Source organism: Haliotis asinina, chromosome 6, assembly GCF_037392515.1.
Source record: "Haliotis asinina isolate JCU_RB_2024 chromosome 6, JCU_Hal_asi_v2, whole genome shotgun sequence".
Lineage (NCBI taxonomy): Eukaryota > Metazoa > Mollusca > Gastropoda > Lepetellida > Haliotidae > Haliotis > Haliotis asinina.
The window spans coordinates 2,524,866-2,537,162 of NC_090285.1; the positions used below are offsets into that span (position 1 = coordinate 2,524,866).

General features: G+C 43.9%; 1 protein-coding gene across 1 annotated transcript; it reads right to left on the bottom strand.

Annotated features, from left to right (window-relative positions):
* Positions 1 to 875: 875 nt before the first annotated feature.
* Positions 876 to 2,252, bottom strand: LOC137286725 (lysophosphatidic acid receptor 6-like). The gene has a single exon (XM_067818708.1). It carries the CDS (start codon positions 2,250 to 2,252, stop codon positions 876 to 878), a length of 1,377 nt encoding a protein of 458 aa, XP_067674809.1.
* Between the last annotated feature and the right edge of the window lie 10,045 nt (positions 2,253 to 12,297).

A 12,297-nucleotide genomic window follows, 5' to 3' on the forward strand; every position in this document is an offset into this window, starting at 1 on the left:
CATTAGCACTAGTTCAACACCTAGCTCCATGGTGACAAAATGCCATTTATTGTCCAGGGTGATGTTGATGAACATTAGACCACAAAGAAAACCTAATGAATTCAGAAAATTTTCTGTTGATTTTAATGAAGTGGAATTACACCAGAGATACCGATTTCAGAGAGGTTTCATTAGCTGCATTATATCTTTGGTTCATGATGATGTGGAGAGAGACACAAAAAGAAACCATGCTCTCACTGTCTTTTTAGCCATTTGGGGGCATATTTCCCCACTTTTCTTTCATCTTCTCTACATCACGTGACAATTCAGTTGCTTCTGATGCCATTTTGAGAGGGATCACGGAAGAGTGTGCAAGTAATTGTGGGTAATGGTTAGGTCCTTCACATGCTATTAACCTCTAATCACAACATTGGTTAACGGCCGGCAAAAAGCAACCAAATTCTAAGATACTGTTAACTAACTTTTCGTTATTTAATGGGTCGTTAGTGCTTAACGGTAAAATAACGGTGCTTTGAACAACCGGGCCCTGATTCTTATCATACAAAATCTGTGATTGATTTAGATATGTACTGATACTTTTTTTTGTAAATGTATAGAATGTAAAGTAATGCCATAAGCAGTACGTATATATTAATTATTCTTTATACATGGGTGCCCTCGGCAGTTTTTACCATGAGCTTTTGCAGTGAGGACAAGGGCAGTTCAACCTGATGATGGGGCTCGAACAGGAAAGTCGGGAGAAATAAATACAAGAAGTTGTTATCCATAAGATTTTTCCTGTTTGTCTAAACTGATTGTTAGTTAGTGGTCCCGGAATAGACACGTACAAAGAAACCTAATGATACACTGGATTCGTATAAATATATACATTCTGCTCACGCATAATTCCTTACATCCTCAGAAATGGTCGACATTTTTGTCTGAGGCTCGGAGAGAGAAGACTCCCGCTTGTACTTCTGTTGTCTGCACATCGTGGCCATGAAAGGAAGTCGTCTGAAGAAGGTTCGTCGGTAAGCCTTACTGAGTGTGATGTAGAACACGAAGTCGGTGGACAAGCTGAACATGATGAGTAAACCGTTGACGTCTTTCATCAACATGTTGACATAATGTTCCTTCCTATACAGAGTATACTCGGGCACAAATCTCTGTACCAGCGCGTCTGTTGTCAGAGGGATTGCCAGCACTGTGAACAGGAATGTCGACGTTAGGATGGTGATAGTCGTCTGCCTCTCTCGCTTTGCCGTCTTCTCTGCGTCCACAGTCGTGTTCATCTTTGCTCTGTTCTTGCTGTGTTTCCTGAGAGCCAGGAGGACGCATAGGTTCATGATAAGGCCACACACGAGGACGATGTAGGTGAAGAGGACACTGTTAGCTATTGAAAGACCGTCGATGAAGTCTTTGTTATTTATGTATATCGCTGATAGCGCGAGAGTATAGTCTGTCGAGTTGGGTTTAAGAACTATATCGAATTTCAGTGATCCTGGTAAATGACAAGAAAAGCAAATAATCGTCACCGATGTTATAAAGATAATTGGTGATTTGATGAGACGGAAGTTTCTGGACTTCAAAGGGAAGGCAACAGCTAAGAAGCGTTCCGTGGACACAAGGACACTCAAACAGTACATCAGGACACGGAGAGTCGCCGAAAAGAGATTTGACCCATACATAGCAAAATATAGATAGTCTTGCCTCTTGAGTGCCTCGGTTCCATGTACTTGTCTAAGAATGTGCCTCACACTATTGAACAAGGCAAAGAGTAGTTCTTTAGCGGCGATAGCTATAAGATAGGTGCTTGTGGGACTCCTCATGGCGGGATCTGTGTATACCAACAGATTGAATGTGTTGAGGAGAACTGCACTGATAAACAGAGGGTAGAAGAGGTAAAGACATACTTTCGCCCCGACTTCATACTGTTCCTTAGAAAGCTTTCCCTGTGAGGTGATGGAAATACGAGGCTGATTTGGTAGCTCACCGTTTTCCTTGCACGACTTTGTCTTGGTCTCACCGTCGGTGTCGTTGAAGTTGGGATGTACATCAGAGGTGTCATACATCACGCCGTCAGTATCGTCACTCAGTAAATCTGGATCTACAGTACAGTTCCTCGACCCGGAGACAGACTTTGTATCAGGACTTGAGATGTCTACTCCTCCCTGGTTACCATAGTCCGTGGTTGTCAAGAATTGTTCGGCTCGACCCACAACTGCTCCCAGCAATACACTTAAGCAACAGATGTGAAATGTGTGAAGCGCCATCTCAAACCACCTGCGTCTACATCATCTGTACATGGCGTCGAGTTTTTATACCCGACGGCTGTATAGGGAACATGACGGATCCACTGGACAACGGCACAGAACAGCCACTAACATGAGATGATCCGAAACAATCGATTTCAAGTAATGATAATGGATTGATAATGATAACTTTTCCACCGCAAAGACGACAGCCTCGAGTTTCATTGTTGATTGAAGAAAATACAGACGAGATGAATCAAAGTTCATTGATTATGAACCGTTATGAAAGGATGGAAAATGTATAGTTATTCCAAGAAGCCATGGGTGGACAGCGGACACAGTGGCTCCGCCCGAACATAAGTGAAGGTCCAATCACAGCTCTGGGCAACAGCCTTCATATAATGACACCTTTGAACATATTTTCTATCTCTCTCTCTCTCTCTCTCTCTCTCTCTCTCTCTGTCTGTCTGTCTGTCTCTCTCTCTCTCTCTCTCTCAACACACTTGGGCTTCGGCAGACATCCGTGTGAAAATATCGATTGACCAGAGCGATAAATGGGTTTCTTCTGGTATAACACACCATCTCGTTGTCTGCCGTTCAAAGGAATGATCCTTAGTGAAACAAATGTAATTGAATGGTGCAAATGATCCGTTACATATTTATAATTTATAATTCAATAACCAAATAGACGGGTATATATATATAATATATATACGAACCCTTTCAACGCACGATTCCCATGTTAAATGTCATGATGCCCATGGGATAAGGACATCTCCATAATAAGAGAAAAATGCGAGAACCCATTACAATTGAAGCAAATACATTGGAAATATTCCATCATTTACCTAGGACTGGTGAATCAACTGATGAACATTAGTGAGTTGTGAGTTAATACTTAACATCGTATCGGCAACATAATTGAAGCCCTCAAAACCGGCATCCCTCCAATCTGGCACGCTCATAATCTCGGCACTAGAATTTGGTCCAGGCAGAAACTTGTTAATTTATGATCATTACCACACCCTCTAACCCGGCATCAGCTTACTCCGTACTTATAAAGACCGCACAATAAAGACAGCCCAACTGACTGTTTGTACACTAGTAACGGTAAAAATACGGTACCCACAATCTTGGCTCTCCTGTGGATTGGTTGGACGTGTATTAACAACACAGTGAATTACAGTTAAGTGCGGTGGTTAAGCATAAGTAGGTGAGCAGCACGTGTCACTTGCCAGATTAAAGTAATTGGCGCCTCCCAGTTTGTCAGTCGCTCGCGGTGTCAAGATGGCTTTGAAGATTAGCAGAACGTATATTTACAACAGAGTGGAGCGGTACTGAGGTATAACAGTATCTAGATAAACAACTTGTTCATACTATTAGTAAGAGTGACGTTTTACTGTGGGCCCTAAGACTGTTATCAAGCTAGTGATGAACAGAATATGAATGAGAGGAATGTTGAGAAAACAATATCTCGAGAAACAACATATCCGATACAGGTATGTGGATTGATTCGTTTCTCCAATAAAGGTAACAAGATTGATTCGTTTCAAAAATTATCCACGTGATCTGAATCGATTTCAAATGTTAGAGTCAATGATATTGTGCGTGTTTGGAACAAATTCCAAAGCAGACCGTCGCACAGGAATATTCTACCAGGTAAAAACAACATCCTGTTGAAATCCGTCCACGCTGGACAAGCAGATAAGGCGCAAGTCAGCTCGAAGAAGACCTGAAGTCTTCCTCTTCTGGCTTTAACAAAGGAAACATCCAATCTTCTGAGTGAGTGAGTGAGGTTAGTTTTACGCCGCACTCAGCAATATTCCAGCTATATGGCGGCGGTCTGTAAATAATCGAGTCTGGATCAGACAAACCAGTGAGCAACATGAGCAACATGAGTGAGATTCCAATACAGGCACGCGCGTTTGTTTACATGACGGCTCCCATGGGACTGTTATTTTCTGCCGATCTTGTTTTGGTGATTCTTAACACATTTTTTAAAATATTTTTTAAATCGCCATGAGTAATATTAAATCTGTAGATATCTAATCAACTTCAGTCTTTAAAGTTTGGGCTTAAATTTCGCATCCTCGACCTATGGTGATGACCCGTGAAGGTCCGGGTTAAAATAGATCTCCAGCAACTCATGCCTCTTGTAAGAAGCGATTATCAGGATCGAAGTGGTCAGGTTCGTCGTAGCCTTATTTGCAAAGGTCGTTGTTCATGCTGTTGATCCCTGGATTGTCTGGTCCAGACTCAAATTAATTGCAGACCGCCGCAAAATAGCTGGAATATTGACGAGTACGGCGTAAACCTCACTCACTCACTCACTCACTCACTCACTCACTCACTCTGGTGACCATTTGGTCATCACTCTTTAGTATCTGCTTTGGGATTTAATGTGACTGTGAGAAAGGTTATTTTATTTGCATATTCAATAAAGAAAATGCAATTTGTCGTTTTTAAACTCTGTTTTGAATTCTACACATACATTGAAATATAAGTCGAATAACTGGTAAAAAGTACGTGAGAATATGTGTTCAACACATTGTTTTCTCCTGTTAGTTGTATCAAATTCTCTAAAATAAACAGTGAAAACAAAAAGAAATAGCAATGCAATATACGAGGGCATCATTGGAATCAAACAGAAATAGAGTCATCGTTCTTGTTGAAAGGTGTTCTGATATTCATGCGTCAATATGAAAGCCTTCCAGAAGGGCAAGGGTCCCTTGTCCCAGAATAACACGAGCTTGTCACGAATACTAAAGCCTGCGATTTTATGTATGCTTCATATTTGCTGTCCCAATATGTACACTTAAAACTAATACATAACACTGACCTCGTATTGCTGATCTGCCATACTGACAATCAGGGCATAATCATTAAGCTATATTTACCAAAAGCCATCTAAAGAACTAAATAAACAATAATACCGCAGTCAGCACCATCAATGAAGGTTCTACTTAGTCTACTGATTATCCTACATTACAGTCTTATCCTGTGAAGAGTTCATGATGTTATTGCTTTATGGGAATAACTGTAGTGAGTGAGATTGTTGGATGGCAAGCAATATGTCAAGTGTACCTGATGCCTGTACTGGATGACAAGCAACATGTCAAGTGCGCCTGATGCCTGTGCTGGATGGCAAGCAATATGTCAAGTGTACCTGATGCCTGTACTGGATGACAAGCAACATGTCAAGTGCGCCTGATGCCTGTGCTGGATGGCAAGCAATATGTCAAGTGTACCTGATGCCTGTACTGGATGACAAGCAACATGTCAAGTGCGCCTGATGCCTGTGCTGGATGGCAAGCAACAGGTCAAGTGTGCCTGATGCCTGTGCTGGATGGCAAGCAACATGTCAAGTGTACCTGATGCCTGTACTGGATGACAAGCAACATGTCAAGTGTGCCTGATGCCTGTGCCGGATGGCAAGCAATATGTCAAGTGTACCTGATGCCTGTACTGGATGACAAGCAACATGTCAAGTGCGCCTGATGCCTGTGCTGGATGGCAAGCAACAGGTCAAGTGTGCCTGATGCCTGTGCCGGATGGCAAGCAATATGTCAAGTGTACCTGATGCCTGTACTGGATGACAAGCAACATGTCAAGTGTGCCTGATGCCTGTGCTGGATGGCAAGCAACAGGTCAAGTGTGCCTGATGCCTGAACTGGATGGCAGTCAACATGTCAAGTGTACCTGATGCCTGTGCCGGATGTCAAGCAACATGTCAAGTGTGCCTGATGCCTGAACTGGATGGCAGTCAACATGTCAAGTGTACCTGATGCCTGTGCTGGATGGCAAGCAACAGGTCAAGTGTGCCTGATGCCTGAACTGGATGGCAGTCAACATGTCAAGTGTGCCTGATGCCTGTGCCGGATGGCAAGCAACATGTCAAGTGTGCCTGATGCCTGAACTGGATGGCAGTCAACATGTCAAGTGTACCTGATGCCTGTGCTGGATGGCAGTCAACATGTCAAGTGTGCCTGATACCTGTGCTGGATGGCAGTCAACATGTCAAGTGTGCCTGATGCCTGTGCTGGATGGCAGTCAACATGTCAAGTGTGCCTGATGCCTGTGCCGGATGGCAAGCAACAAGTCAAGTGTGCCTGATGCCTGAACTGGATGGCAAGCAACATGTCAAGTGTGCCTGATGCCTGAACTGGATGGCAGTCAACATGTCAAGTGTGCCTGATGCCTGTGCCGGATGGCAAGCAACAGGTCAAGTGTGCCTGATGCCTGAACTGGATGGCAAGCAACATGTCAAGTGTGCCTGATGCCTGTACTGGATGGCAGTCAACATGTCAAGTGTGTCTGATGCCTCTGCCGGATGGCAGTCAACATGTCAAGTGTGCCTGATGCCTGTGCTGGATGGCAGTCAACATGTCAAGTGTACCTGATGCCTGTGCCGGATGGCAAGCAACAGGTCAAGTGTGCCTGATGCCTGAACTGGATGGCAAGCAACATGTCAAGTGTGCCTGATGCCTGTGCTGGATGGCAAGCAACATGTCAAGTGTGCCTGATGCCTGAACTGGATGGCAGTCAACATGTCAAGTGTGTCTGATGCCTCTGCCGGATGGCAGTCAACATGTCAAGTGTGCCTGATGCCTGTGCTGGATGGCAGTCAACATGTCAAGTGTACCTGATGCCTGTGCCGGATGGCAAGCAACAGGTCAAGTGTGCCTGATGCCTGAACTGGATGGCAAGCAACATGTCAAGTGTGCCTGATGCCTGTGCTGGATGGCAAGCAACATGTCAAGTGTACCTGATGCCTGTGCTGGATGGCAGTCAACATGTCAAGTGTGTCTGATGCCTGTACTGGATGGCAAGCAACAGGTCAAGTGTGCCTGATGCCTGTGCCGAATGGCAAGCAACATGTCAAGTGTGCCTGATGCCTGAACTGGATGGTAGTCAACATGTCAAGTGTACCTGATGCCTGTGCTGGATGGCAGTCAACATGTCAAGTGTGCCTGATGCCTGTGCTGGATGGCAGTCAACATGTCAAGTGTGCCTGATGCCTGAACTGGATGGCAGTCAACATGTCAAGTGTACCTGATGCCTGTGCCGGATGGCAAGCAACAGGTCAAGTGTGCCTGATGCCTGAACTGGATGGCAAGCAACATGTCAAGTGTGCCTGATGCCTGAACTGGATGGCAGTCAACATGTCAAGTGTACCTGATGCCTGTGCTGGATGGCAGTCAACATGTCAAGTGTGCCTGATGCCTGTGCTGGATGGCAGTCAACATGTCAAGTGTACCTGATGCCTGTGCTGGATGGCAAGCAACATGTCAAGTGTACCTGATGCCTGTGCTGGATGGCAGTCAACATGTCAAGTGTGTCTGATGCCTGTACTGGATGGCAAGCAACAGGTCAAGTGTACCTGATGCCTGTGCTGGATGGCAAGCAACATGTCAAGTGTACCTGATGCCTGTGCTGGATGGCAGTCAACATGTCAAGTGTGTCTGATGCCTGTACTGGATGGCAAGCAACAGGTCAAGTGTACCTGATGCCTGTGCCGGATGGCAGTCAACATGTCAAGTGTACCTGATGCCTGTACTGGATGACAAGCAACATGTCAAGTGTGCCTGATGCCTGTGCTGGATGGCAGTCAACATGTCAAGTGTGCCTGATGCCTGTGCTGGATGGCAGGACACGATACCAATGGTAGATGGCAATCAACATGGCTAGTTGACCTGATACCAGTAATAGATGGCAATAAGCATGAGATGCCTCAAAGGCATTTAGAAGTTGGTGTGGTAATACAAGACAAATCTTATGTATTACAACTTCTTGATTTCTTTTTGGCAACGTTTCTGGGCTGGTTCTTGCTCCTTCGTCAGGTGGATAATGATGTTGTGTAGTATATGCTGTTATCTCCCTGGCCTTCATTCATTTGACAAATCTACGCTGCATATATAGGTAGAGCAAACTTAATTACGTTGTCAGATGCCTAATTCATGACTTGCACTAAGGATTAACACTGAAATGCGTTCAAATGTAATCTGATAAGTGGTGTCGTTGAACATCCCTAGGGCAAAATGGCGACATGCCAGCAGATGAAATTTGGATTGCGTAATGTATAAAGCTCGATGCTTATTCCTTTGGCCACTGACACCCGCTTTTACCCCCGACCCCCGTCATGATGAAGAAGGTGTACAGCACAACAGTTCCTTCCAAGTCTGTTCAGTACCGAAAGCCACTAAGAATATCGCCATTTCTGAAAGGAGACAAAAATCTATCACCGATCTGTTTTTGCTTTCACAGATAAATACACTGCAATGTGTGCCTCACAGCAAATTTGAAGCAATCGTAAAATCATAGAATCGCGGGCTTTCTACAGGATACTTTTCGTGACGGTGTTTACTCAAAAACTACAACCTATCTAATTTCACATGATGGATTATAATTGCGATTTTTTGATTATGATTTAATTATAAAAATTGTTGTGTAACAAGCAGTCATCCAAATCTTTACAGGCCCGTGATAGGCCTTCAGCAACCCATGCTTGCCATAACAGGCGACTATGCTTGTCGTAAGAGGCGATTAACGGGATCAGGTGGTCAGGCTTGTTGACTTGGCTGATACATGTCATCGGTTCCCAGTTGCGCAGATCGATGCTCATGTTGTTGATCACTGGATTGTCTGATCCAGACTCGATTATTTACATACCACCGCTATATGGCTGGAATATTGCCGAGTGCGGCGTAAAACTAAACTCACTCACTTACGGTTCAGTTCAAACAGATGATGGGCCTAGAACAAACCCCGGAATGTCGTGTGAAATAAATTCAAGAAGTTGTTATCCCTAAGATGTGTCCTGTATTACTACACCTAGATGTGTCCTGTATTACTACACCTAGATGTGTCCTGTATTACTACACCTAGATGTGTCCTGTATTACTACACCTAGATGTGTCCTGTATTACTACACCTAGATGTGTCCTGTATTACTACACCTAGATGTGTCCTGTATTACTACACCTAGATGTGTCCTGTATTACTACACCTAGATGTGTCCTGTATTACTACACCTAGATGTGTCCTGTATTACTACACCTGGATGTGTCCTGTATTACTACACCTGGATGTGTCCTGTATTACTACACCTAGATGTGTCCTGTATTGCTACACCTAGATGTGCTATTGATTCATTTACCAGTACTGAGCTTTTCTCGCACACATCTCGAGATGTCATTCGGACAACTCAGATAGCTTTACAAGGTTTTACAAATAACGAGGGGAACGGTATAATGACGTTGTTTAATGTCGCTAGTTTGCTGACGTCACATTTGGCAATTGTCTATGGCAATCTTAGAACATTCCAGCACTCCACTAGCCAACTGTTTCTCCTGACTTGTCACTTATCGAACACGCTTGGTAAGAAATGGACTTATCAAGCCCAGAATCAGCCAATAACGTAAACTGAATTGGAAGAAGCGTTAGTTAGACATGGAACAGTCGCTTATTGTTTGTTGTCTGTGCGTCCTCCTTATCAAATCTGCATCAACGCTAATAGTGGACACACCCGATACTAAATTTTGTCAGCGGACGTTTGACATCACATTTCTCTAAAGGCTTGTGACGATGCCTAGTGTCAGATCGTACAGACTTCCATTTTACCAACTGCTAAACACCGATTAAGGAAAACAGCACGAATTATGTTATAATCCTTTTGTATTTACAATAATATCACATCAAAGAACGCTCAGTTGCTTTATTCCAGTCGTGGAGTACGTCAGTTTTCAACTAATTGTTCAGTACAAGAAAGCATCACTGTACTATAGTAGGGTATAATCCAAGTACACTCTCAATCGCATAGCTGATTACTAAAAGGATTATTAATCACAATGGACCAGTATCTTTCACATATATGTGAATATATATATCACAGTAGTATCTTACCCTCCTGTGTATTCATTATGGAAGCGCATTATGGTACTAATTGGTCAATACAGTAGGGTAGTATCGTAAGTGTTCTTTATAGCAAATCAATATCTTACTAACTCTGCAGGGCAATTTCCTACTAATTGTTCAGTACAAAAGGATGTCATCCAAGTATATTGTATCAAATTGTTGAACATTGTAGCACCTTACCCAGATAAACGTTCTTTATGTAAAGGAGAAAACACACCTCCGAGGTTTTGGTAGACAGTGTAAAACCGGAGGGCTTTCCCGACCCCGATGGTTTTACATTGTCTACCAAAATCGAGGAGAAGTGTTTGCTCTAACATATATACTGTCAATGATGGGTAATTACAATGTAGATGATCATTTAATGATGCTACATAACAATAACTGAAGCGCGCGTAAAATCAGTTTAATGACAGTAACTTTAAGTAGATAATCTAACCCCTACACTTTCGTCGGCCCATGTGGCCGTGCGGATAATGATTATCATTGCTTATCATTGTAGAAATGTATGCAACCAATTTTATATTGTAATGGAGACTTATCCTAAGAACAGTCCTTTGAAGTAGCGCCATTTCCTACTGTTCTGTCCGTGACTGCAGGTGAGGCAAGTGACGCCTCTGTCTATAGATAAGGACAAAACTTTGAGGATGAGCAAATTCTATAATTCAGGTGGAGCGACGTATCGTTGTCAAGCAAGTAAGAGGCAGATAAGACAGATTCGTTGTCGGATTTATTTGTTGATGTCTGGTGCTCTTTCACCCCGGTGTTGATTGGCCTGGATGTTTCTCCAATATACGATTGTCCACAGTTACAGTCATTTTTTAGACAACACCCTTTGGATTGGATTTTCTGCTTTTGGAGTGGTTACGCCCGTTGACCTGTAGAAGGTTAGTTAGAGTTTGTGGCGTTAGAGAATGTGGTCTCTATACCGGCTTGCTACTTCAGGAGTCTGCTTATCTGGTGTGAAGTCTTGCCAATGTAGGGGATGGACATTTTTATCGGTGCTGGCTCTGTTCTTGTTCTTGGTGGCGTAGATGTTGCTGATAGGGTGGAGGCAATGGTCCTGTTGACCAATTCAGGTGGATAATCATTGAGGCCAATGAACGAGTCTTTGAGATGGTATAATTCCTCTTGGAGATTGGTGGAGCAGATGTTCTTGGCTCTCCTGGTGAGAGTGGATATTATGCCAGTCTTTACCTGCGATGGATGGTTGGAGTGGTAGTTCACATATTGGTTGGTGTGTGTCGGTTTGGAGGTAAACGGTGGTCTGGAGTGTGTTGGTTAGGAATGCGGGCCACAAAGACATCAAGGAATGTCTGCGTGTTATTGGCTTCAGGTTCCGAAGTAAATCTAATGCGATGGTGTTGGCTGTTCAGGTGTTGTAGTAGCTGGTCTGGATCTTGGCCAGGGTGGAGGACGACAAACGTGTCGTCAACCTTACCATGCCAACGCATAGGTTTCACGGGTGACGTCAGTAGGGCTTTCTCTTCCAGGTCCGTGAGGTATATTTCGCTGAGAATAGGCGATAGTGGCGAACCCATGGGCAGTCCATGTATTTGTTCGTAGATTTCTTCGCCCCAGGTGAAGCAGGTTGATTCAACGCAGTCTGAGGTTAGGTTGATTATGGACTCAATAGTGAGGCTGGTGTCTAGGGGTTCATCAAGGTTGTCGAGTCTCCATCACAAGGCACGCGGAGGGCATCTTCTCGTGGTACGTTAGTGAACAGGTCTACAACATCATACCCGATGATGGGACCAGGGTCAGATATTTCATAGAGTTTCTTGCAAAATGCACTAGATGCACTAGTCCAAAATGAAAGACTTGACTGATTTTCCTAATGGGGCAAGTACTCGGGTGAGGTGTTGAGCAGTGTTATAGAATACTGTATCACGGGAACAAATCAGGAGGCGAGTTTTGACAATTGCTCTGGCGTACGGAGGTTGGGGATGCGTTACGGAGAGTTTTCGATGTAAGTTCACAAATATTTCATAATTATCAAACGGTTTCTTGAGACAGATCTTGTGTTGTCGTTGAAGTTTAGCAGTGGGATCCTTACTGATCTTCTTGTAGGTGTCCTGCAGCATGTTGTCCGCCATGGAATGGAAGTGGGGCTGATCTAACACAACTGTGGCCCTGCCTTTGTCCGCTGGTACAA

Bases quoted from the DNA above. Each gene is read 5' to 3' on its own strand.
- LOC137286725 (XM_067818708.1), bottom strand. From the start codon at position 2,252: ATGGCGCTTCACACATTTCACATCTGTTGCTTAAGTGTATTGCTGGGA.